The sequence below is a fragment of the Sciurus carolinensis genome, chromosome 10 (genome assembly GCF_902686445.1).
Source record: "Sciurus carolinensis chromosome 10, mSciCar1.2, whole genome shotgun sequence".
NCBI lineage: Eukaryota > Metazoa > Chordata > Mammalia > Rodentia > Sciuridae > Sciurus > Sciurus carolinensis.
This window is the reverse complement of record NC_062222.1, coordinates 120,942,568-120,969,487: the sequence shown is the minus strand read 5'-3', so window position 1 is coordinate 120,969,487 and position 26,920 is coordinate 120,942,568. Positions and strand designations below refer to the sequence as shown.

The 26,920-nt window shown below is 48.0% G+C and overlaps 1 protein-coding gene across 3 annotated transcripts in view; it reads right to left on the bottom strand.

The window, feature by feature from the left end:
* Positions 1-26,920, bottom strand: part of Sel1l3 (SEL1L family member 3) — a 96,767-nt gene that overhangs the window by 26,775 nt on the left and 43,072 nt on the right. For all 3 annotated transcript variants that reach the window (XR_007110585.1, XM_047567283.1, XM_047567284.1), the window contains exons 10-15: positions 19,122-19,333; positions 17,229-17,408; positions 9,107-9,226; positions 7,245-7,385; positions 2,960-3,022; positions 508-684 (exon numbers count right to left, since the gene is read on the bottom strand). Coding sequence is in view for 2 of the 3 variants with exons in the window: in XM_047567283.1 (XP_047423239.1) it covers positions 508-684; positions 2,960-3,022; positions 7,245-7,385; positions 9,107-9,226; positions 17,229-17,408; positions 19,122-19,333 (893 nt within the window). In the remaining variant the exon portion in view is untranslated. The remainder of the gene's footprint in view (positions 1-507; positions 685-2,959; positions 3,023-7,244; positions 7,386-9,106; positions 9,227-17,228; positions 17,409-19,121; positions 19,334-26,920) is intronic.

Here is a 26,920-nt window from a genome sequence, read left to right as displayed (position 1 = left end):
AATGGACAGGATCAGAGTAGACATTTCAGAGGTCCGGGCACATGAGCCCGCACAGTACGTGGGGGTGCAGAGGAGTGCTGGAGAGCACCCAAGACTCGGGAGCTCTTGTTCTGGTTAGGCCTGGCTCACACCAGCAACCCCATCTGGACTTGGCGCTTCTGCTTCTAGCAGGGTCAGTCCCGGCATTTACTCTCGCCCTGTGTCATTCCCCCGTCTCCTCCTGCTCCAGCCACCTTCCTCCACGGAGGCTTCCTGACCGCTTTGGCCTTCCCTGCGTTTCCTGTCCACGTGCCACACTTGTCACCTGGCTGAACACCTGCCTTTGCTCTTCACCGTCTTATCTTCCTAATGGCACCCTGGGCTCCGTGAGGACAGGGCCTGTCTCAGGGGATGTCCTCATGCCTTCCCCTCCAGGTGTCTAGTCCGGGCTGGGCCCAGAGGACCTTCCACCCACGCGTCATAGCGAGGTGACTGGCCAGCTGCAGCGCTGGCCTCAAGTATGCTCACCAGATTCCTCCCAGGGACTCCGGGGAAAATACCATCCAAATACAGGACTCCGAGGTTATACGACGCGTCTGGGTTCCCCATTTCTTCTGCTTTTAACCAGTACTTTGCAGCTTTGGTGTAATTTTTCTTGAATTTGTGGTAATACCATCCTAGACCATTGACTGCCTGATGCAATCCCTGAATTTTTAGAAGAAAAAAATTACATTTTTTAAAAAAGTGAAATCTAAAGAGATGCAGAAGCAACTGCTGTGAAACATTCTGCCCAAGTTTGAGCAAAACCTTCTCTTTCTCGTTTTTGGGGCAGATGGCATTAAAGAAAAGCTAAGCGCCAGAAAACATGAGCCCGCCCCAGAGACTTCCCAGGTGGATTCTGCCCGGCTGCTGCTGGGATTTCAGCCTTCCAGCTCAGCAGTGATGCTGCCCCCAAATCATCACTCAGCGCCTGTGGGCCCTTAGACAATGCCCTTGTCTACAGCCTCTGATCGCCCTGCCGGATCAGTGGTGCCCTTGAAATTCATGAGCACTGTGGCGGGAGGGAGGCCTGGAACCTGCCCCGGCTGGGACGGTTTCTAGGTGATCCGCCTGCCCATCTGTTGATTCCTCTGCCCTGAGCATCAGCAGCCCCTCCGAGAGAAGCAGCTGCCACAGCCCACGTGCAGAGCACTGGTGTTTTGTGACCGCTTGGCTTCCCCAATTCTGTTGGGGGCTCAAGTCTGACTGGGTTGAAGCAGAAGGAGCAGGTGGAGAAGGGAGGAGGACTTCAGACCAGTCTGAACCAGAAGCCGGGACTGGGGAGGGGCCAATCTAGCCTGGGGCACCGAGTTCTTATTGAATGCATCCCATCCAGCACAGGCTTCTGCTTGGCTGCCCTCACACGGCGATGGAAGCTCAGGAGCCCCGATAGGACGTCCTGCCCAGCTGGGAGACACTGTGTGCACACCCGGCCATGAAAAACATCAGTAAAAAAAGATGCGAGGGGCAAACAGTGACCTTGCAGCTGTGGCCTCGTGAATCAGTCTAAGTTGGAACCAAATCTCTTTCAACTCCCCTTCCCCAGTGAATAATGGGGTCTCTGAACAGCAGATGACACGGTTCTTGCCTGCAGCCTGGCCAGTCAGCAGTGGCTCCTAGAAGGTCACGCCTCCTGGTCTTTATGCTGTAATCTGGGGATCAGGAAGACTGGAGAGCCAATTAGTGACTCCCATTGGAGTGGCAGCTCCCTGAGGGCTGGGACTTCAGTTTTTATCCCCGGCGCAGAGTAGGCACTCAATAAACACTGAATGAAAGGAACCCACTTAGAATGCCAGTGCAAAACAGAATGGATCCCAAATTCTACACCCTTAGGATGGAGAGTGGGGTTTGCATCCACAGGCCACCAAGAGACCCAACCTGAGAGTGCCACTTGGGGAATGTCAGGGCCGTTGGCCCAATCAGGGGAGCATTCTTCTTGAGCCTGGGATAGGAAAACTCCCAGTAAATATTGCAGAATGCATTTATGAAGTAATAGACCAGGTCACACTACAAAGTGACCTGGGACGTACCTACAGAAGGGACACAAACAAATGACTTTTGTGATTCTTAATTCAAGCAGCCTCAGTTGCAATCAGAGATACCCGTCACTGACCAAAAACTTTTCTGCACTTGCTTCTCTAGGAATTGCTTTGGGACTCAGTTAAGGAGCCCAAAAGAAATATTGCTTAGTACTTAGACCTCGTCTTGAACATTTACTCGGTTGGATCAATAGATCTACCTCTAATTCCCAAAATCAAGCTCTATGCAGCCTTCACCACAGTCCCTGACAAAGAGTAGGGGCTTAATATATCTTTGCTGAATGAATGAATGAGAAACATACAACACTTTTAAGGACACAGGTGAGTGTATGTGTGTGAGTATGCACACATTGTGTGTGTGTGTGTGTGTGTGTGTGTGTGCGTGTGTGTCCCCTCTCGAGAGCTTTCATAACCTCCTTTCTGTAGTGCTACATAAAATCTGGCTGACCTGAAGATACCATTCAAGTGAAAATAGTGACAAAAGCAAAATAATCACTAAACCTGGTAAAAACCTTGGTGAACAGTCCCCTTATCAAAGCACAGCAAGCAAATGGGCATTGGACTGCGCGGGGTTAACCTCCTAAGGAATGCGGCTTTGGGTTTTCCTAATTCATTGGCATTTACACCATTCAATCTCAAGGAGCCCCCGCTGCTTGTTATCAGAGCAGCTCATGATTATAATTTTAGCCTTCAAACAAAATCAGCCTGCATTCTATTGACTAGAAGGTGAATTCGGCTTTTGAATTTTACTGTCCCCATTGTGGCAGGTTTCTGTCTGTGCAGCAACTGAAAAACGTCCACTTGCTGCAATGCCGGGACCCCTCCTGCCCCACTTCCAGGGCTCTGCAGGAAGAGCTGCCTTCCTTTCCTCGTGCGGCCCCTCCCACAGGGCGCCCGGGTACCTTGAAAGCGGCTTTCTTCATCAGCTCCAAGGCAAGCCGTCTGTTCTTTTTCACTCCTTGACCCTAAACATTGATAAACGGCAATGATTATCAGGAAAATAACCTCTGTGCACTGACGAGCGTTGTTACACAGATGCATCAGTGTTCCCCATAAAATACTCACAAATAAACCCCCAGCTGTCCTAATTAAGAACTCCATCTTAAACATTTCTATGCTCATCACTGCCATGTCACCATTGCCACCATCGCCATCATTGTCATCATTAGGGTTTTGCTCATATTTGTGGAACAGAGGCAGCAAACCTCAACCTTCCAGCTTAGCAGCAGTACAAAATCCCCCTTGATCCCCGTGTGAATCATGTTCCCTACACGCCCCAGGTCCTGTGGAGAGAAGCCAGGAACCGGGTTAAATGTGCTTGGTCTCCTGGATGCTTCCCTCTGGGATTATCTAGTATGCCAGCGAGACAAAGCACTTTATCTGGCTTGGACAGTCAAGAGTTATGGGGCCATTGCTTGTAGCCTCCTTGGACCTGGCTCCAGTCCCCAGGGTGTGACATTGTGGCTTCAGAGGCAGCTTGAGAACCTGCTGCGCAGGAGATAGGACCCTGTGAAATTGGTTGCCTCAGAGGCAAGTGACAGAAACTAACAAGGTTCTTCCAGCAAAATCTTGATTTTCCAGAAGAGATGGGTTATCCTGCAGAGAAATGGGCTCTGGGGCTTGCGCCACAAGAAAGGAAGTCCATGGACCACGTGTGAGGTGGCGGGTCTGAGAGGTCTCTGTTGACACAGGTCTGACAGTGAAGATGCCGGGCAAGGGCAGCCAGGTGGCATTGCTGCAGCTCCAAACTCACTGAGAAGTACCAACACCCTTCCTTCTCCAGTGGCCTCTTGGGGTCTGTTACGGTTTGGTCCTGGAATGTCCCCGAAAACCTCACATGTTGAAAGCATGGTCTCCAACGCACAAGGTTCAGAGGTGGGGGTTTTTAGGCAATGATTGGATCATGAGCAATCCAATCAACACAGTGATGGATTAATCCACAGACAGCAGAAAGGCTAGTGAGAACGGGGGAAGTAGGTCTCTGGCATGCCCTGGAGGGTTTGTTTTCTCCCATCCCTTCTTCCCTCCCTCTGTCTCTCTCTGAATCGATCCCCCCCCCCTCTCTGTCTCTGAATCTCTCATCTCTCTCTCTGCTTCCCCGCTCCCTGAGCTGGGTAGCTTTCCTCCACCATGCCCTTCTGCTATGGTATTTCTGCAGTGGTCAGCTGACCATGGATTGAGACCTAGGGAACTGTGAGCCAAAATAAATCTTTCCTCCTTTAAGTTATTTTGGTCACAACCATGCAAAATGGACTAACATAGGGTTCTTCTGGACTCAAATGAGGTCAACAGGGTCACATGTGAGGTGAATGTGAGAGGCTTTTGCAGAAATGCAGTTATTAGTTCTGTTGAAAGACTTAGCTCTCCAGTAAATGGAGACAGCACTAAAAAGCTCTCTTGGCTTGACTAACACGGGCCACCACAAGTCCTATCATGGCAGCCCACCAGAGACACCCATCCAAGAAACTTCTAAGTCACACACTGTGTGAGGCCCAGAGCCAGGGTTTGGACCCAGGCAAGTCAACTCCTGAGTCCAAGCTTGTAACCATTACTCTTTTTTTCTCCTGTATATTTCAGTTCTTTCTCTCTCTCTCTCTCTCTCTCTCTCTCTCTCTCTCTCTCTCTCTCTCTCTCTTTCTTTCTTTCTTTCTTTTTTTGGCGGTGCTGGGGATTGGGGATTGAACCTAGGGTCTTGTACTTGCAAGGCAAGCACTCTACCAACTGAGCTATATCCCCAGATTCCCTATTTCAGTTCTATGGTGAGAAAATACAATGATTCATAATCTCCTTCAGGATACAGGAAGCACATAAGGTAGGCTGGACTCTGTATTTTCCAGGACCCCAAATAACATTATGAATGGAACTAAAGGTTAAATTATAAGTACCAAATTTCAACTAGACTTTAACTTGCCTACTTAATAAAACTGATGGGCTGAAGCAAAGGAGATGATGAAAATATTTTTCAGAAGTGCACCATTACTTCATTTAATTACAGGAGGAGAGGGAAAGGACATAGAAGGACATTTGGAATAACTGGGTAGGGAATGCGATAACCTTTTTGGACTGCTGGAAAGGCGTGAGAAAGACCAGAACCATAGAATGGTCGAACGTGGTCAAGCTCAAAGTTTATCTTCTTCAATTTTCTGTTTTGAAGGAATAAAAATGGGGCCCAGAGAAGTTGGCTTATGCAAAGCCATACGGATATTTCAGTTTCTCTGATGGGGATGTTTCCAGTTTACTTGCTATTTAATCAGGAATGGGAAGGCTTCTTGCACAAAGCACTGTGCACAAATCTGAGTAGTACTGGAAACTGTTAAATGAGGAAATGTCAAGTCTTGGCACACAGCGAGTTCTCGGTAATCATCCACTGAAGGCATCGAAGGAGGACGGTTGCTACAGTCAAGGCAAGGCTTCATCTTCCTGTGGATGGAAACGGGATGCACTTGACTGCCTTGGACTCTTCTACAGCTACCATCCTGGCGCCATCTTTGCACACAGAAAGTCAGGTGCCCCCACACTGCCAAATGTATGTGACTGTCCTACACATTTGGAAAACCCATTTTCCACTGGGGTTCTTTCACATGGAATACACTGGAATAGGCCTCTTAGCTAGAGGTGAATATCTTCTCTGAGATGCTGGTAAAAGGCTTCCTGCATCCCACCCAGAGATAACTTAGCTAGAATGCAAGAAAACACAACAACAACAAAAAAGCTTTCAGGTTTGGGAAATCAGACCCTGAGGAAACATGTCACCAGGAGAATCATTTATTTATGTACGTGCCTTTCCCTCTAGATAGCTCCTAGAGCTGAAATAATGTCTGATTCATGCCTTTATCATTTCACAATTTGCACAGTGACCAGCCCCACCTCTGTGGACAGGTATCTCTCCTCTGTCCTCTATGTAGGAGCCCCTCTGAGGCCAGGGATGTGACTCATACATCCATATGTCCCTTCATTTAGTGCAGAGTCTGGCGTCTTGTCAGCCCTGAGTAGATGCTTGCTGAATAAATACATGGATGCATTGGCATATGGCGAAGATTCAAACAATTTCTATGTTGATTTGATGCCTGGAAAGAGAAGGTCCGGGCTCTCAATTTGGAAACCATAACAACCAATAGCTTTTCAGGCTTTGATGGGGTTTAGAGGGTAGAAATGTAGCAAAAGTCATGGTTGTTAATCAGTAAGTGTCCACAGCTGTGGTTCTGGAGATGTGCCTGGCCATGTGAATACATGTCCTTGTTCGAAGACACTCATTTTGGGGGGCAGCTGCATTCTTTGGGCACGGAAATAAGGACCAAGGGTTTCCTTACCATAGCCAAAGTGTTCTGTTTTTCCAAGATTGGTGAATTTATGACTCTGTGTTTGGGGGTGAAAAAGCACAGATTGTGAAGTCAGTCTGCCTAGATCCCTATCCCAGTTCAAAATGTGCCAGCTGGGCAACCTTGCGTAAGTGACAAAACCTTTCTGTGCCTCTGTTTCCATACATGTAAACAATGATCATAATACACTAAGGGTCCCTCCCGCCTTGTAAACTGGCTGTGAGGATTAAAGGCATTAATTCCCCTAAGGTCAATCGATGAGTGTGGATGATTATTCTTTTGTATAAGGCACACACACTTTGCAGTTCTCCAAGCCCATTGATCAGGTCTGTGACCCTGACCTCGTCTCGTGAGATCAGATGGATCCAAGGACATCCGTGCTTGTTGAGGTGGGACTGTAACATCTCTGCCTTTCTCCTAGATTCTTCCCGGCCCCTTCTCCTTATTCTTCCACCGACTCAAAACCAAGATCTTTGTTTTCTTCAGTGGGACTGGTGAGATGGAGCCCACAGTCACACTTTGTTGAGGGAGCAATTCAATGACAATGCCGGTGGCCAACACGCAGCATCTGCCCTGCTGGCCGCCCTACACCAACCCATAAAACATGGGGCCTTCCTCAGAACGCCACAGCTTCTGAAAAGTACAGAGAATCCAGGTGACAAACCTAAGATTAACAATGAAAAATGCAGCCAGGGAATTGCTCGGGCTCTGCCTTTTCGCCAGGATCCCTCTCCATCAAGAGCAACAGAAGCGTGTGCTAAGCTCCTTTGGTTACAGATGCCCTCTTTGCCTGCTCAACCCTGGAAACTGCTCAGAGAGCCTGGGCAGGACAATTGCACAGTTCCAGTACAAATCAGCTGGTTCTTACCTTGAATAACACTATGGCGTAGTCGTATATTAACGCGGGATCCTCGGTCTCCAGAGCTCCCTTGGCATACCACTCGATGGCGGCTTTGGGATTCTTGGTCACACCTTGCTGACCCCAGAACAGCATCTGGGCCAATCGTTGCTTAAAGACAATAGCAATTTACAACAGTGCATTTCCTGCATAATTCCTAATATAAGGCTTCTAAAAGTGGGAGGACAAACCTGGCTTAAAATGCTTTATGTTGAGAACCAAGAATCGGATAGACACACTTTGTCTTCCAATGATGGGGTGGAGCGGGGGAGAACCTGCAGGTGGATTTGTATTAATACAAACCCGAGGGGTGCCTCCAACGGTGGTGTGTGTGTGTGTGTGTGTGTGCGCGAGTGCACATGCACATTTACTACACCCAGGGCCAGAGCTGGACAGAACTTGGCTGACAATTCACAACTCTCTCCTCTTGTCCAATACCCACTCCCTTTGCGAGGTTCTGCGGTCTTTCTGGACCAGTGATCTGCATGGAGATTCCTACAAATCTCGATTGCTCTGCTATCTCTCTAGGGCACTGAGCACAGCACCCGTCCTATCATTTGCACAGCTGGATTCACCACCAGATTCAAGGCTGGGAGCTGTGGAGCAGTGAGACCTCAAGATCGTTTTAATCTTTCCCCCGTCCCTCAGGCCCACCTAGCAGAGCTCACTAGAAATTCACTTCTCTGCCAAGATGTGCCAAAGCACAGAAGAAAAGTGTCCCTTGTTAGGGAAGTGACGGCAGTGGAATTTCTGAAACCACACCTTGGACTTCTCAGTACCGGAGGGATGAGGTTCAGGGCCAGATGCCAAAGAAGGGGCCGGATCTGTCGGCATCCTGGCCTTGTGGGTCCCTTCTTTTTGCTCCGCCTGTCAACTCCTTCCCTTCCCTTTCCCTCCAAGTACGTTCATCCTCCAGCGAAGTGCCTGCTGACCTGCCGTGGGGATCTTTAGGAGGGCTGGCGGCCTGCTCCACATGAACAAGTGGCTATGTAAATGTCTTTCATTGTCATCTCTCTTTCCTTTCCTTTCCCCCTTTCTGCTCTACTGCCTGCTTAGCAGCCAGGGAGGCTGGTGGGCTCCCCCCCGAACCCAGCAAAGGCTGGCTCCCTCCTGTAGGAAGGAGGCTGCCTCCCTGTGCAGTCGCCTGGGTAGGCTCCTGATGGGAAGGGTGCTCTGCACAGTGAGATCCCAGCAAGGAAGAGACAGGGGACCCTGCCCCAGTATGCCACCCTTCCTTGCACATCTCAAAAGTCCATTTAAAGACCAAAAGATGCTCAAAAGACAAGGCCGATCATTTGGGCTGGACACACCACACATGGCTTTCTGTCATTCTCCTAGCTGAATACGTGGGGTTCTTCTCAAAGCCCATCTCATTTCTTCTGAACCCAAGATGCTTCTTGTTTTCTGTCTGGTGTGTCCAAAACATCTGGCAGGATTCTATAGGGCTGCTCACAAATACTGCGGCGCTCTGGGTTGACTGGTAGGCCTGCGCTCTGTCCCACCTGATGTCAGGCATGGCCATGTGACTTGCTCTGCCAGTGAAACTTCAGAAGTGACCTGGGCCACTTCAGAGCGGAGGCCTGAAGAGCCAGCCTGTGACCCAGCGTGGTGTGGTCCTGCCGCAGTGGTTTTGGAGGCGCCTGCGGAGGAGCCTCGATCAGCCTGGGCTCTGAGGACGAGCAGAACCCCTGCCAGGGCCCTCTGGACCAGAAATCCTACGGTGCGAGCAAGAAAGGTACCCAGCTGTCGCCAGCCCCGGGGTTTGGGAGGTTTGGACAGCCTGCTGTGCCGTCAGAGGCTGACGGGTCTCTGAGACAGGGGACGCGCTTTACCTGGGCTGCTGCGTTGCCTCGTGAGGCTTCGTGCTTCAACCACATGAAGACGTCCCCATCTTCTTTGGTTTGCACCTTGAGTATTTCATCATCTTTTAGTCTAATGGTCTCAACATATGCCTAGAAAGGAAGGGAGGAGAGAATAAGGAGGGAGGGAGGGAGGGAGGGAACAGGGAGGGAGCAAAGGAAAGAATAAGGAGGGAGAGAGGGAAGGGAGGACAGAGGAAGGAAGGAAGAAAGGCAGACCCAAATGCTATGGGCATGCAAAAGACATGAGGTTATTTTTAAACCAGCAGTCAGTTGCTCCAGCACAAACTATGTGAATAATTGAAACAGGAGGCATGCCCGCAATGCCACAAGATCACATTCTTTTAAACAAACGTATTATGTCTCACGTAGCCACACAGGGGTTTGTTCCTATCAAAGTGTTTGCTTTGGGAGGCAGAATCGTCCCCACTTCCACTCCTAATATTCAAGCTTGTTTGGAAGTCCATCTGGTACCACAGGTTTCAGAGCCAGAAATTTCACACACACACACACACACACACACACACACACACACACACACGCACACTCAGCATCAAAAAAGGTAAATCAATATTTTCTGAAGATGGCCTTAGTTTTTAATCCCAAAGTATTACTATCCTGCATGACTAACCCCTTTTATTTTCAGGCTGAGCTTTGAATATCTTTTGGCTATTTCCAAAAATTTGAAAATCTACCCTGAAAAGAAGAGGGCATGTTAAATTTCAGAATTTGAGAAAGAATGTTCTGGAGGCTCTACGGATGGACCCAGAGGGAACGTTCACAGAGGGTTCTGAATCTGCACACAGCCTTTGAAGAAAATACGATTCATTCTGATGTGTGAACCTTGGCTGTTCATTAGCCGTCTGGTCCCATTGCTTCGGGCTCCCCCCACGCACCGGATGACCCTGTGACGGGCCAGGAGGGGATCCTGAAGAGCAGGCTCCGTGCCCAGCACTTGCCGCAGGCAGGTGCTGAGGAGTTGGGAAAAGCCTCAGAGCCCAGGGGACCAGGCCTGATTGTCCTTGCTCACATAGGAAAGTACTCAGAGTCCCTGGCGCTGGTCCACAGCCCAGTCCGTCCGCGTCTCTCAGTGGCTCCCCGCACTGGGCCGTGAGGCAGGTCCCCAGGGGCATTAGAGCTCTATCTGGTTCACTCTTTGCCAAGGGGCCAGTGTGTACAGAGGGTGCGGCCTGCACGCCCTTCAGCTCAAGCTCCAGGGACACTCTGTTCTCTGCGACCAGCCGGGAATCAGGCAAATGCTCAAGCCGCCTGATAAGGGATTCTCAGTGGGAGGCTTGTTCATCTGGAGAACCTGGGTGTTTTGATTTTTGATTCTCCTTTTCTTCTTGATTTATTTCCTCCTCCTTCTCCTTGCCATAGGACTTGGAAGACACGGTTTCTGCCCTACGCGGGGATAACACCCTTTGGTCTTTCTGCCCCTCCCTGGCACTCATGGTGTACATCCTTATGGCCTGCCTGGCACTGCTCCGATTGCTTACCCAGCTGAATGCATCGAAGCTTTGTAACCTGTTAAGACAGTCACTATCAATGTCCCCATTTCACACACGTGGACACTGAGGTCCCGGGAGGGTAACTGACTTGCCCAAGATCATACATTTAGTCCTTCAGATTTAGGAGTCAGATCCAGGTTATCCCTCACCCTTCACTGGCCTCACTGTTCTGCAAGGAGGAAGCAAGTGCTGGGGTTCCCTGTCTCCCTGGTCCTAATGAACTGCATCTAACCGTGCAGTGGGAGTCTGGAAGAGACCGTGTTTCCAGGGGTCCCTGACAACCACGCATCACTGTGAAGAAGAAACACATTTGTCCTTTGTATACCCGTCCCTTGACCCAGCCCCTTCCACTCCGCTGGGTGGTACCATTGGGCTGTGAAGCCAGGTAGGGCCATTAAGAGCACATTCTTAAATATGTGATGTAGGAGATTTGAATTCTAACCCACCACCAACTAATTAACTGTGGACTTGGGCCAGTTGCTTTATTTATCTGATACTCATTTTCTGTACTCAAAAAATGGAGCTTAGCATGGTATCTGCTTTATCAAAAGCACTCAACCAACTAGCCACTGTGTTTTGCAGTGCAAACAGGAAGACCTGGGTTCAAACTGAGGCTCTGCTACTTATTTGTGCTGTGACCTTGGGCAAGTTCTTTAGCTTCTCTGAGTCTCAGTTGCCTCTTCTATAAAGTGGGAATAATAGCATATTGACCTCACAGGGTTGCATGAGGACTGAATGAGAAAGTTTGTGCATGAGCTCAGTAGCTCCCTGGGGTGGTGACTGCTCTTACTAAACAGGAACATCATTTTTAGGGTCTTCGTTTATTCTAAAGTGTCAAGGGCTGATAGTAGTTGAGAACTTCAGCCCTCCTATTGGAATTTGCAGTTTTGTCCAGCTCAAAGTCTTATTTTGTGGGGATGATGATCTAACTAAGGCAATTTTTGTGCTTAGAAAACAGAAGGAATAGAAATTGGGGGAGAGTGTGGGGGCCATAAACATTTGAGAGAGCTCACCCTGTGTGCTGGTCTCTATTCCATGCATGGTGTGTGGACTAACTAATTTGTGCTGCAACAACCATGTGAGCTGTATACCACTGTGGCTCCCATTTTACAGGTGAAAAACTGAGGTAGAGAGGCCAGAGGAATTATCCAAGATTTCTCACCATGAACAGCAGGCCTGGGACGTGAACCCAGGGAAACCTGGCCCTGGAGCCACACCATGCCCTGCCATGCCCAGGCGGGGGGCTGCTTCTCCTTAGTCCTGGGGCCACCAAAGCAACAAGTACCTTGTCAGAGCCACATGTCTGAGCCCTGTGTGAAAGCAGATCATGTGCAAGAGCATCTGAAGACAGAATGACCCTTAAAGGGAGTAGCACATGGTTATCCTTTTATTCAGTCAGCATTTGGTGGCCCAGAAAGAAGCTGTGACTTGAAGAAGCAAAGGTGGTGGGCACAGAACAGGGTGTGTAGAACCAGGGGATGCTGACAGAGACCAAATGTCCCAGACTGGTCAGTTCTGGAATCTTCCATGGTTTCCAGAAGGTTCTTTTGTTGCCATTTATAAAATCAATGTCTCCAGAATGAGTAGCACAGTTCATATCTCATATTGAAACCTGCTGCCAGGTCCCTGGAGGCCCAATGTCTGGAAACGCTGCAATCCTCAGACCACCCTGGGTCATGTGCCGGAGCAGGCGCCAGGCTGCCCCGAGATGCTGATGCTCAGGGTTCTGTTGCCTTGCCCTCTGCTCAGCCGGCAGCCTGCGGAGGACCAGTCTCTGTCCTCTGCCATCGCTGATTTCAGGAAAAGCCAGAAAGGGGAGGACAAAGAAAGGGAGGGAAGAGAGGGAGGGAGAAAGGAGAGAGAAAGAGAAAGACAAGAAGGGGAGAGAGAGGAGAAATGAAGCAGGGAAGGAAAGATGGAGAGAAAGGAAGAGAAAGAAAGAGGGAGGAGGGGGAGGGAAGAGGGAGACGGAGGAGGAAGAGGGAAAGACAGGAAGACAGAAGAGGCCAGGAAGATGAAAACCCTCCCGACTTGTAGCCGGAGAGGCTCTCAGCAGCCTCATGTTTTCCAGAAGCATCTGCCTTCGGCAGACTTGTGAGATATAATGGCTCTGCCAGCACTCCCGGGAACAGAGAGCGGCTGGCAAGAGGAACGGGCGATTTCATAGCCTCCACTTAACCTGCCTGCGTCTGCGCCCTCCCTTCAGGGCCCGATGGAGCTGCCACAAAGAACCTGCCTCTTAAAGTGCTGAAAATCAGCTGTAATGTTGGACTCCCAATAGGGCGTGTTTTCTTTGTTGAAATTTAACATTTTAGGACTTTAAAGTAAGGTTGGGGAAATATCACTGTAACTGAGAAGAGATAGAGAAGAGAAGCAAGATTCCCCAAAGGTGGGATGTCAAGAGAGGCAGGGTTTAAAGCCGTGTGCTCTGGGTACCCGCGGTCTGTGATGAGGCACTTGTCACATCTGAAGGCACGGCGTCAATGAGACACGGTTGTCACTAGCTATTCATCCCTGGATGAGCTCTGCCCTCACACCCCTTCCATCATTCCATCAAGGTAAACACAGAGTGCCAATGGCATGCCAAGCAGCATGTGGCTCTGAGGTCACCAAGGAGAACAGACAAGGTCCCCGCCTCAGGAGATAATGGTCTGAGAGGGCACCATCTCTGTAACCCTAGGCATGGCATCGGGCACAGGAGCCATGAAAGAGATGGGTGCTGTGGTGACCCTGGACAGGGACGATCCAGGGAGGAAGAGGTGGCAGCTGAGCAAGTGCTAAAGGGGTGGTCCCCATGGGAAACGGGCGCAGAGAGAGCAGGACAGAGGAAGAGGCTGGCAAGGCCAGGAGGCAGGAACACCATGGTGTGGACGAAATTTGCTGTTGCCAGAGCTGACGGGCCACGCCAGGGTGGTCAGAGCTGAGGATATAGGAAAGGAGGACCAAGGAAGGTCTGATTGGCTCTGTGACCAGCTGGACGCAGTCCTGGGGTCAGCCCTTCTGAGCCCTGGCTACACGCTGCAACCATCTAAGAAGCTCGAAACAAACCCTCACACAATCAGCCCTCAGCAGCCGAAGGGATTGGTTCTGGGACCCTGCAGATGGTGAAGTCCTCCGGTGGCCAAGTTCCTCTTGTAAAGTGGTCTGGCGTTTGTGTAGGACCTGTGCACCCCCATGTGTTCTGAATCATCTCTCATTACTTGACACACCTCATGCATCATGACCATGTACGTAGTGTTAGCCCGCCTGGTTTCAGGAATAAGGACAGGGGAGAAGTCTGCACGTGGTCAGCATAGGGCCAGTTTTTTCCAGACATTTTCATCTGTGGTTGGTTGAAGCTTGAGGGTGGGGAAGCTGCAGAGATGGAGGGTGAGGGGACACACGTGTGCCCGGGGCCCCGCCCCTGTCGCTGCGTTAAGGCCCTGGGGTGGAGCCTGGGCACAGGTGCTCCTTAAACCCCTGCTGATTCTGATGCTTGGCGAGGTAGAACATCTCCAGTAGTGACTTATGAGAAGACGGCCAAGATGGCAACTGGAAGACCAGAGAGGAGGCGTGATCTCTCCTGTGGGTGATTTACCAACAAAATCTTATTTTCTCCCAGCTCTAGAGCCCATGATCAAGGTGTTGGCAGGTTTGGTTTCTTTGGAGGAGGCTCTCTGGTTTGCATATGACACAGCTGTCCCTCTGCTCTGTGTCCTAATCTCTTCTTAAAAGGACACTGTTTCTATTGGATTAGGGTCCGCCATAATGGCCTCATTTAAAGGTACTGCCTCTTTAAACACCTTATCTTTCAGCATAATTCCATTTGGAGATACTGGGGATTGGGACCTCAATAAGTGGATTTTTTTTTTTTTTTTTTTTTGATGGTTCTGGAGATAGAACCCAGGACCTTGCAAATGCTAGGCAAGCACTCTACCACTGAGCTATGTCCCCAGGCAGCTAGAGATTTTGAGGGGACACAATTCAGTTCATAAGAGGTGGTGGCTGTTGTAGCAGCTCAGTGGAGAGAGGACGAAGGACAAAATCAGGCAGTGGCAGCAGGGATGGAGACGGAAGGAGAGAGAAACTGGCACGTAAGGCTGTTGGGGGTTGTTGACGGACAGGGTGATGGGGGATCAGAGACGATGTCCCAGTTTCAAGTATAGACCATGGTGCCACCAGAGGAGGTGCCATGGGAGGGGGGGAGGAGGAGGAGGTGGCCTCCTTTGTGATGTCACATGTAAGAAAAGCCTCAGCTGGAGATGAAGGGCTGAGCGTCATCAGCACTCGGTTGAAGCCAAGGGTGTGGATGAGTCCCTGCCCTGCCACCCCCAGAAGATGCAGAGGGAACAGAAAGCCACCATCAAACCTTGAGGGAGAGCAGCTTCTAAGGAGTGAGCAGAATGGCAGGAACTCATTTGCAACATAAGCCTCCAAAGCAAACAAACAGAAACACTAGCCATGTTCTTTCTGTTTAATCTGAGTCCTACTAAATCATAAAGAAATGACGTGAAGTGAGAGACCTAATAAAGAAGATGAAATGATGCGAACCACAAGTTACATAAAAGAGAAAATGAAACAAGAATCAAGGAGGGAGTTATTGACAGATCCTTGGTTTGTTAATTAGAGGTCTGGCTTTCTATAGCTCCTCATTTGCTACATTATGCTGGTGAATTAATAGATGTCTCAACAAAAGGACATTTAAATCAATGTATGACACCTGCTTAAATTCTCAAGAAGCCATTAATTACACATTCTTAAGAAAATGAGCTATGACACAACTCTTCTAAGTGTATAATTCCTATCTGAGATTCTTAATCATACGACTTTTCAGCTGCAAGATGGATCTTTTCTCTGGTTCTAACCAATTAAACATTTTCTTTCATAATCATAACATTTCATATGCCAAATCTTCAAAAGAAAAGGAGCTTGTTAGCAACATACCATTTCCCGCTGCTAATTTATGCTGAATTAGAATTCTTTAAAGTATAATATAAAAAAAGTATAACATAAGACATATAGGGCATTATGAACACATTCTGGCTCCGTGGAAAGACAAAGGAAATATTATTTTTGGAGCCCGATTTTGTAAAACTGTTTTTTCAGGGTGATTCTTTTAAAATACTTTGTTAATAAGTTAGTTCTTATCAAGCTGAGGTCAAATTTTGCACATAGTTTATAGACACTGAAAGAATATCCAGTACAAATAACATACAAATAATAAGGGTGTGTGAGTTTATTCAGCAGGAATCATTATTTTCTAAAGAAATTAAAATGTCTCCACAGATGGGCTTGGTGGGTACAGCCTCACTCGTGTTTAATGTTCACTGACAGCACATATCTTTGAGTTGCTTATTTCATAACTGTACAGTGGCCTCTGTGGATTTCTTTTACGAAAACCATCCATTCCCAAATATCAAAGCATGCGTTTTCTGCACTGTGGGTTTCTGGTACAATCCAGGAGCACAGCTGGGGAGCAGTGGTCTGGTTCTCAATTACCCACTAAGCCCAAGATTCGACAATCCTGACCCTCAGGCCTGCTCACTAAGCAGGGGGAAATCAAGTTTATGACAGACCACAGCCAAATCCTGCCACACAGTTATGTACTATCCCTGGCTGCATAGGCCCATTCGTTCGCTTATTCCTGTGGCAGAGTTGAGAAGCTGCGACAGAGACCGTGAAGGCAAAGTCTGAAATATTTACTGTCTGGCCCTTTATAGAAAAAAAACTGCACTTCCCAACTTGATCAGCTCATGTGCTGTGACCATGAAGCCAGCCACCTGTCTGCTCTCCCGTGACGTAGGTTGGCATCATTGAGCCAGCGAGCTCTCCTGTGTCCCTTACTACTTTGAGCCTTTTAAGTTTGGAAACAATCCATCAGTCGGTTTAATCTAACATGTTGCTTTTTTTGGTTTTGGCAGATGTGAGCCACTGATTTCTTTGCCCGATGAGTCAATAAGATTTGGGAGCCTGCAAAATGAGGAGCCGGAGTTGGTGCCTCTCATCTAGTCCTTAACCCATGACAGGACAAAGTTATCAAACATCACCTGCTGTTGACGCTCACCCAGGAGCACGGGGCCAACAAAATTCACGTGATGGGGACAGACATTTCTCAAGTGAGCAGCACTGGGAGCCTTGCTGGGTGTGGAGCTGACTTCTGGGTAATGCTTGCTCATTACATTATTGATAAGAACCCTAGGAGATTATTGCCTCACACGGTTGGACTCGGTCCTTCCTAACAGCTCCAGACCTCGCCATTGCACACGGTTTTGGGAGAAAGACAAGAGGCATATGCTCCTGGTGCCCATTTTTTTGTTTTGTTTTGTTTTGCAAAATCCAAATTTGTCCAGGGTCAAATCTACCCTGCACATACCAGTCTTCCCACTCATGGAAAGATCTCTGTGTACAGATGCAGGACTGTACAACCTAAGAACAGAGTCAGAAAATAAAAACTATAGTGCAAGGAAGCATTTCTCTTCATTTGATTACACTCACTCCACCCTCTGAGAGACAGCGAATAAGCCAGCCACGGGTGCAGACCCTTTATAAATAGCTCAGGAAACCCTGGTAAACAGTCCATCACCATTTCCACCCATCCCAGGTACCTGGTCTCCTTGCAGTGTGTGCTGGTCAAGGGGTGTCTTCGTGGCGATGTTGCTGTAGTAGGCATACGACAGTTCCCAGTCCAGCGGGTAGTTGTCAATACCTTGGTAGTGCTTGTACCCAAGATTCATTGCAGACAGTCTCTCGCTGCCCTGGCCTCCTACCAAGCTATACAGCATGCCCTGTTAGGGAAATTGGCAAAGTGTTTACCAGACTGAGGATAGGCTTATAAAATCCTAACACTGAAAGGTCATCCAGCTCAGTCCCTATATATGATCCTACCACTTCAGAAATGTGAACTTACCTTTGAAAACAAATCAGTCTTTAGTAAATAAACTAACCCAGATCTCTTATGGCTTACAAATCCCCAGTTGTCCATCCTTCCTAAGGGCTAGTAGCTTTAAGATAAGAAATGGGGACCTTCCCCCAGCCAACAGGTCTAAAGACCCCTCTGCTGTCTCAGCTACATTACTTAAGAACATGATCTGAATGTGGGTGCACACCCCAACCTCCCACTCTAGGCTGGCTGGTCCTACAAGTTCACTTCATAGTTGAGGGAATAGAGACTTAGCAAGGTGGAGTCATTTGTCCATGGTCACCCAGCCACTGAGCAGCACAGAGAGGGGCTAGAATTTTCTACACCATTCCACCTTTGTGGGGACTGCTTCAGGGACTCAGGAAAACACCCTATTGATCAGGAGCATCTATAAACCAGATGAGTCACTGGAAAGGAACATGAAGACACCGAGGTGAGTCTAAAGAGGATGGGTTTCCCCAAATCAAGGACCATCATGTGTGCCCATGTGAAGACTAAAGGTGACCAGGGAGCATTTTGTAGTTCTTCTTAATTTCTCTCTCTCTCTCTCTCTCTCTCTCTCTCTCTCTCTCTCTCTCTCTTTCCTTTTTTGAGATCTCCCTGTATTGCGTTCACAGTATTGCTGAGGCTGACCTCAAAATCTCCATCTTCCCGTTTCAGCCTCCTGAGTAACTGTGTCCCAGACACAGTCACATTTTTTTGTGATGATGTATTTTATCTGCCAACTTGTCCATGCCATGGGGTCCCAGTTTAGAGGTTATTTCTGGGTGTGTCTGTGCGGGTGTTTCCAGAGGAGATTAGCACTGCAGTGGACTGAGCACAGCAGATGGCCTCCCAGTGTGGGTGGTCCCCATCCAATCCCTTGAGATCCTAAATAAAACCAAAAGGCAGAAGAAGAGGAATTGTCTCTTTTTGCTTCCTGCCTGTCTGCGTGAGCTGGGACATGGGTCTTTTCCTGTTCCTGAACTGGAATTTACACCATCAGCATCCCTAGTCCTCTGGCCTTCAGGCTTGGGCTGGAAATATACCACCAGCCAGTAAGAGCCAGTTCTTCATAATAAATCTCTTCCTATATATATATATAATCCCATTGGTTCTGTTTCTCTGGAGAACCCTGACTAATACACTTAGGAAAATGTGACTCTAAATGTTAGGCAAGTTGCGTAATCAATTTGGATTCAAGACCCAAAACAAAACTTTCTGGTATGACATTTATTTTGATGGTAGAAGGCTGGATGTGACAATACTTTGCTTAGAGACCCAGATGACTTCTCTTAGCTGAGCAGGAATATAGGATAACGATCTCACCCTTGGAGCAGTCACACTGAGTGGGGAAGAGGATTCTGGAACGGGATTCTGGAAAGCACGGATCATGGCGCCACCAGTGCTGTGTGCAGAAGTAAACAGGGCTCTCGGAAAGCAAGGTACCCTACGTTCACGCCACCCCACGACATTTCTCCTGGGCGTACAGATTGTTAAAGGACTCCAAGGAACTGGGCCATGTCTGCCTGCGATGGGGGTGTTACTCTGCAGGCACAACACAGGTGACTAATGCTCCTGGAACCCATGAAACGCTCACCTGCAGCTGGTCCCGGGGTACACTTAATCCAGTTTCATAGAAGACTGCGAGGTAGTAGGATGCTTTATGGTATCCGAGGCAGCTGGAATCCATCAGAAAGGGGGTGACCGAGCTAATTTGGTGAAGACCATCAGAGCCGGAGAGTCTCTTTACAGCCTTCTCGAATATCTTCCCACCGATTTCTAATACAGATTCGCTTTGGCTCCTTGGCCCTGTAAATAACACAATTCACAGCACATGAAATTAATTGCCATGGGATCGACATGGCTTTAGAAAGAAGAGAGAAAAACCAATTAAATCACCTGAGTTATCGATATGTTGGTCTCGCAGTATCTTGAAATATACCACCTTCTGGGGAGGTAAATTAAACCCTTTGGGGATGCCAGGGTGTCATTCTGTAAACAGCTTTTTCTTTGGCACTAAATGACAGCCTAGTATCCTGGGGAAAGGATGTACCTAACAGAGCTGAGCGAGGGCCTCAAGAGGGTAATTTACCGGGTGTAATTCACCACCCAGTCAGTCCACTGCAACTTCCAGGGAGACTTTTTCTTCTAAGACTCTCTGAAGAAGAATGTGTTTTATCTGGGAAATAGTTCTTAGGTACTGCTCTAAAAAAATTGGGCAAAAGAACCTTATTTGGACACACTCCCTCATGTCTTTGGCCTCCGGTTTCTCTTGTGGGCCTCTAAACAGAATCAAAACAGTGGGCGACTTTCATGGGGGAACTTCCAGTTTGCCAGCATAGGGGCGTGTCCCATGCAGATTGTCACTGGATCCCTATGATCTTAGGTGGTCTGTAATATTTTTAGCCTCCTGTTTTTTTCCGGACCAAGGCTCCCGAGGACACTGAGGCCTAGAGAAGAGAAATAACTTGTCTAAGGCTACCAAGGGGTCGAGGTTGAGCCCACCTTTGAACCTAGTTTTGTGGGTCACTAAGCCTGAATTCAGTCAATCTGCTGCATTCACCCCTGACAGACAGGCAGACCCTTGTCACTGTGGATAGAGACGTGTCACTCAACTGCCCTAAGCCACATGATGCATCATTTTATATAATGCTCCCATAAATCTACAAGCTGATCAACATCTAAGCCCAAACAAGCAAGTTTACAGGTCCTATATTAGAGTCTTCTAAAATCAATCTTCATTATTCAGCCAACAAATACCTCCTTTCTGGGACAGGTAAGGCACTCTTCCCAGATGTCACGTTATAAAAGGTAACACAGGATTGCACAGATGTTATTTACGTACAACTTAGGACTTAATTACATGTAAATAATGTCAACCTGAATGTTAAGCTAAATGTCAAGACTAAAATTTCACCTCCCTGATAACCGTTCTATTCAACATTTTTATTTTCTTCACCCTATCCAAACCAAAAGTGTTATTAAAAAGCAACTTTCGGAAGGCAGCAAGAGACTCCCTCTCCTCAGATCTCCACTAGGGAATGGGCAAAGGTGCCCATATGGGACGGTTTGGCATGGGGTTTATTTCAGGGCAATTCCCTTGCAGAGGTCTGTGCTCAAAACAGAAATCAGGATCAGCAAGTCCAGAAGTGACACTGTGAAAGTTGACACATTGTTTATGAGCTGGTGCTGAGCCTAGTGGGCACAAGGTGGGCTGGCTGTCCCTAAGAGGGGACACTGTGCCTACACTGGCAGCCCTTGAGCTGTGGTGTTCCCCCTCCACTTGCTGTGCTTTGTCTCTCTTGATCCTAAGCACACAAGACATAAAAGCCTGGAAAAATCACCTTACTGAACAAACAGAGTTGTCCCATTTCCTGTATGTTTTTCTAGCTGCTTGTTGTAAGAAAAATCAAACCATGCAGATTTGTATAAAATAAAAACAGAAGTGCCCTCTTCCCCACTCTTTCTTTAACAGTGAAGATAAAAGCTTGGTATGCATGCTTTGAGACATTTCCTTTTAGCATATACAATAATTCATACATACACTCATTTACATATATTCACATACATTTTCTTTCCCCAAATTCCAACTCTCAACTTTTTTTTTTTTTTGAAAAACGAACTCTACATTATTATACAGTTGTCAGAAACTCATTCTTTCTGATGTTTCAATAGAACAGTCAACCCGTGGTCTTCACAAGTGACCGCTTCCAGGACTTCTGCAGGTACCAAAATTCTTGGATGTCCAAGTCCCATATATAAAATGGTCGAGTGTTTGCCTTTAACCTGGAACATCCTGCTGTATACTTTTAATCATCTCAGGATTACTTATAAAACCTAATACAATGTAAATGCTATGTAAATAGTTGCTATTCTGTGTTGCTTAAGGACTAATGACAAGGAAAAAATGTACGTGTTTATTGCAGATGAATTTTCTTTTCTGAGGCTTTATTTTATTTATTTTTTTCAAAGCTGGGGATGGGACCCAGGACCTTGCGCATGCTAGGCAAGTGCTTTACCACTGAGCTACTTCCCCAGCCATCTTTTCTAAATTTTGTTGATGACTGATTCAAGCTGCAGATGCCGATCCCTTAGACACAGAGGGGCGACTGTGCTGCATTTTGGAGCTGTACCATTTCCCAAGCCGTTCTCTATTTTTAGACTCTGGGCTGCTTCCAGTGGTTTCGCTATAAGCAACAGCATGGCAGTGGACATCCTTGAACACTTCCCTACGTTCGCCTGTTGGGATGTATCTAAATAATATCCTTTCCCACTAGGAGCCTGGGGATCTTGCTTTGGATTTTCTCCTTGTGTAGGTGAGGTAAGATCCCACCCTCCTCGGCCACTGGCCACCTTCTCCCCTGGATTCCATATGCACTGTAGCATTCAGACAGGGTCGCAACATAAATTCTGCTGCTACTTATTCATATGTTTACTTTTAAATATGTGCTCATTTCAGGTGCCCCTCTGTGCACATTCTCAGCAAAGCAGCATTAACATTTTGTTAACGATTCATTCCTGCCTCACCTGCTTTGCCAAATGCCTACCTAAGAAGATGGGTTTTGCCTGAGTACACACAGATCTGAGCTTTGTGGGCTCAGAGGAGGGAAGAGACTCCAAACAAATGAAGCTCCAAATAAAACACTTGCCCTGCTGACCCCTGGCTTGGAACCCCAGAAATCATTAACAGGACTCTCCAGGTACCTGGGATCGCTGGAAAATAAGGCACAAAATCAAATCCTTCACAAAGCTCAAAGAAAAACCTCAGCACAAAAAAACTCTGCAGACGGAAACGGGCAGATTGTAAGGGCTCCATGATTTCTTTGTATATTACAATTCTTAACTCCCCCCAAAATACTGCAATCACTTTTTTTTTCTGCATAAGAATCTAAACAACTTTCTGCACCAGTGAATATAACAGAAAATAATAATTCTAAGGTAAAATTGCTCATTTCACACATTTGTTAAAGTTTAAGTTCCAACGGTTGCCTAAAATCGAGGCTGCAATGTCTTTGGTGATATTGTGAAACTGGCGATTTTAAAGTCAGTTTAATGAAACTGTTAATTTCACCCATCTGGTTTAGCATATGCATTTTTTTCTAGTCAATCTACAACTAAAACATGCCTTGTTTATAGAGATTAATGGGATAACAAAGAAACAAACAAACCAAATAGAAGGAGCCATTTCCCCACGCTCTGACTTCCTGTACCAGAAGCTAAGGAGTGAAAGCCACAGCCACTATGAATGTACCTCCACCATTTCCCAAGGGGCATAGCATCATTTATTTTGCCCTTTTTCCTCTTTGACAATAATGGCATAAGGTCCCCATTTGTGTGCTCATCATTTGAAGAAGCAGGACGTAGACCCTGAGAAAGTGGCCACTTGCCGAGGGCCCGGGAGCTGGAGCCAGCATCTGATTGAGAATTCAGAAGGAGAAAGGCACCCTCATTCCCTGGGAGAGGGACAGAGACATCAATAGGAAAGTCATTTTTAGTTTCAAGCTTCCGACAGGCGCAGTGCATCCAAAGTAGAAGTTTGCAAGATGGGAAAAAAGTAAGAGGAGAAAATGTCACTCAGTCGTTGGTAGGAGTTTTCTGATTAAAAACATGGTGCATTCCTGGTTTGCATTCTGATCCAGTGATTCCCAGGAGCTCCCAAAGCTTCAGGAGCTGGTTTATATCTCTCTCAAAAGTAAACTGCTGTACTTTCCAGTACTGTGTGAACTTCCTGATTTCACACAAGGCATTTCCCTCTGTCCCTCTCTCCCTTCCTACCTGCCTTTCTTCCTCCATCTCTCTTTGTCTCTCCTTTCAGGTTATTTTCTGGGTTGGAAAGTCATAGCTCATTCTTTGTTCTTTTGTTTTTGTTTGTGTTTTCCCCTCACACCTCTGTATATTTTTTAAAAACTAAAAAAGGTATGCTTTAAAAAATAATAATAAAGATACTGGTTCTTCAACAAACACCAGTGAAAACCGTTCTTCAAAAAGACACTGGTATCCTGGTGTTATTCCACAACATAATTGTATTTCTAGAACATCCATGCTCTGCATTTTAGGGTCTCCAAATAAACTCAGTAATCCTTGGCAAACACAAAATGGAAAACAGAGTAGTGTTTTGCTAGTGAAGCCAGTAACTCCTGGACCCATCGTGCGGGGTCACCTCTTCCCCTACATCAGCACTGCAAAGCCTGGGGCAGGAGGCAGCAGTGGCCCCGAAGGACCCAGGCAGATGGTGTCTGCCCTGGGAGAACAGCCCAGCCTCAGGCCTGGCCTCCTCCCAGAGAACCATTTATTGGCAGTTCTTGGACTTCCTGTGGCCGCAGGCACTAGCTCTGCGGCACCCAGGAATGAGGGCAGATGTCCGGAGAGGCAGGCCGTCCAGCTCCCCTGTCTTCTGCCCCCGACCCTCCCTGCTTCATGTCATCTGCTGAGAACCCTGGGACCCACCTGCCCGCACCTGAGTCTCTGTGTCCTTCCGCCCTGCTGCCTGCCATCACCAACGCTCAGCTCTCCAGCCCCCACTCGCCATTGCCATTCCTGTGACCTCCCTCCAGCCTCACTTCCCCGGATGCCAGAGCATCAGCATTGCTGAAAGGGGTTTTGAATTCAAACAGTTCAGTTTTGACAAGGAAGGTGTGACAGGAGAGTAAAAGAAGTAGCCAGCACGACTCTTAAATAATGAAAAAGCACGCGTACTAAAACACGACTGTACCAGCATTAGAACAAACCCAAATGCTAATATAGTGCAAATGCTCGGCCCTGGCAGGAGCCATTTTACTGGAGAATTAGAAGCTCCCCCGGGGAAATGCTAGAGGTTGACTGACCCAAACACCCCTAGGAGTCCTGATGTGGGGTGTCTCCTGTTGGATGATGCCCCAGAGCCAGGACAGGGGTGAGTGGAGGGACAGAGCCACACAGGAGAATTCCCTGTGCCATGTAAGGATATCAGGATGCAGAGCACGGGCTCTGGAACCTCAGAGGCAGAAGGGTCTCAGGACGCATCTACATGCACTGCTGCTGGGTGCCCCAAGGAGCACCGCCATCTTTAATTCAAAGGCTCGCCAATTCTGGGAGGTGAGGAACACATCCTGTTATACATCAGAGTGGGAGACACCAGTGGGAACAGCTGTGTTCTCTACCAAGTTGGTAGATCAGCTGTCAACCTGTAATGTCCTCCCCTCTGCACCCCTGGCACTTGGCAGAGAGAGAGAGCTGTGTGTGGGCTGGCTCTGCTGTTCACTGCAGTTGCCCCAGGCCTAACACAGTGCTGGGAGGACCCAAAGCATGGCTCCCAGATTGAGTGCGCATGTACCACGGGGCTCTTCTAACTGGGCACCTGTCTATCTCAGACATGGATGATAAATAACAGGAAAGCAAGAACCACGAGGGCTACAGGGTCCTGCCAGACCTGGGAAACAGAGCTATGTCTACAGACAGAATAGCAGCTCCCCAGAGTGAACAGGCTCAGAGTGGGAGAAATGGAGGAGAAAGGGAGAAATGCAGAAGGAAGGAGAATAAGCCCAGCGTGCTCTATAGGCTGAACCAGAGCCACAGCGTGGTTGGTGTAGACCTTGAACTTGGGTCTCCTGGAAGGCACATTCTTCACTCCTTCCGTGATTTACCAACCCAACGAAGATGTTTGGACTCAGTACACTGAGATTCACAACTCATCTTGGAGGCCACTCAGTTACACTCAGCAAAGGCTTATTGAGGTGAGGGTCTTCGAGAAAACCTAGAAACGGTTCCTATATTTGAGGACTCTAAGTTCTAGAGTGAAATCAGACACATCAACCATCATGTGGGGAGATGGTCACTTTAAAGGGACAAAAACGAAATGTCAAAGGGGACAAGGGCGGAGGAGCTGGGAGCCTGGGGAGACAGAAGAGATGACGTGAGGGGCAGGACCTGAGTTGGGACGGGAAGGCAGCATACCAGGTGGACAAGCAGAGCAACAGGAGGGTGAGGTGGTTCTTTGAAGAGGATGGGGTACAGATGTGCTCTGCAGGGTCACAGGGAGGAAGGATTGATTGACTGGGCAGCTAACTATGCCCAGCCCTTTGCAGGCGGAGAATTAAAGGGATAACCTGGACACCTCCACTCCCTGAGCTGCCCTCGACGGTCTGCCGCTGAGTACGTGACAGAGACACGGACTCCAGGCAGATTCTCCTCAACCAGCCTGTCGCTCAGGCCCAAACAGGACCTTCCTCTCCTCAAAGCTCTTCCACAGACACTGCGTCACCTGATGAAAGCATTACATTCTTAATTCCTACAAAACCCCTGTATAAACTGCTGCACAAAAATAGAAGACACCCCACACCTATGAGGATGGATACTATTCAAAACAAAAATGGGAGAAGAACAAGTGTTGACGAGGATGCGGAAAACCTGGAACCCTGGCGAACCGCCGGCGGGAACAGAAGATGCCGGAATGGCTGCAGAAGCAGTCTGGAGGTTTCTGGAAAAATCAAACAGAACTGCCACATGATCCAGCCACTCTGTTATCCCCAAAAGAACTGAGAGCAAAATGCCTTTGAAGAGACCTTTGTACTCCGACGTTCCCAGCAGCGTTATTCGCAAGAGCCAAGAGGTGGAGGCAGTCCAAGTGTCCATCCTGGGACAAACAAACCAAAAGCACCAGGTACATAGGATGGAATGTCGTTCAGCGTGAAAAGGGAAGGCGATTCTGATAAGCGCTACCGTGGATGAGTACCTCGTGCTGCATGAAACAAGCCAGTCACTGAAACACAAAAACCCTGCGCGTCCACTTATGTGAGGTAGGTAAAGCTGTTGGACTCAAGGCAACGGAGAGTGCAACGGTGGTTTTCAGGGTGCGGGGAAAGCAATGGGGAGTTTTTAAATAAGGGTAGAATTCCAGTTTTCCAAGAAACAAAGAAGTAGAGATGTGTTGCACGGCAGTGTGAACACACTTGATGCTACTGCACTCTATTAGAAACGGTAACTTGCGTGCACTTTACCACAGTTAAAAATTCGACAATCACAGCCCTCAAAGAGTAAAGGTGTAACTATCTGGCGATTCTCCCCTGCGTTAGGGAGATCCAGGAATTCTGGGAGCATCTGGAAGGTACTCTCGCTGCTGATCTCGCTGGCTGGGGCGTGGAGGCCATTCTCCACGCTTGTTAATGGAGCTGAAGCCCGTCCACTCCACCCCGGAGGTCCTTTGAAGTGTGTTGTTGGCTTAGATGGAGAGCAGATGATCCAACTAAAATCACACGGTGCAGGGAAAAATCACTCTCAAGTCTGACACGTGCATGAGTAGCAGCTTGGAATTGGAGTGTCGGCCATGTATACGAGGAGATGCTGCCAGGAAAAGAGATGACTCCCTCCTAAAGAATCAGAAATAACAGACCATCTTCTCCTCCCATCCTGTCTGTTAAA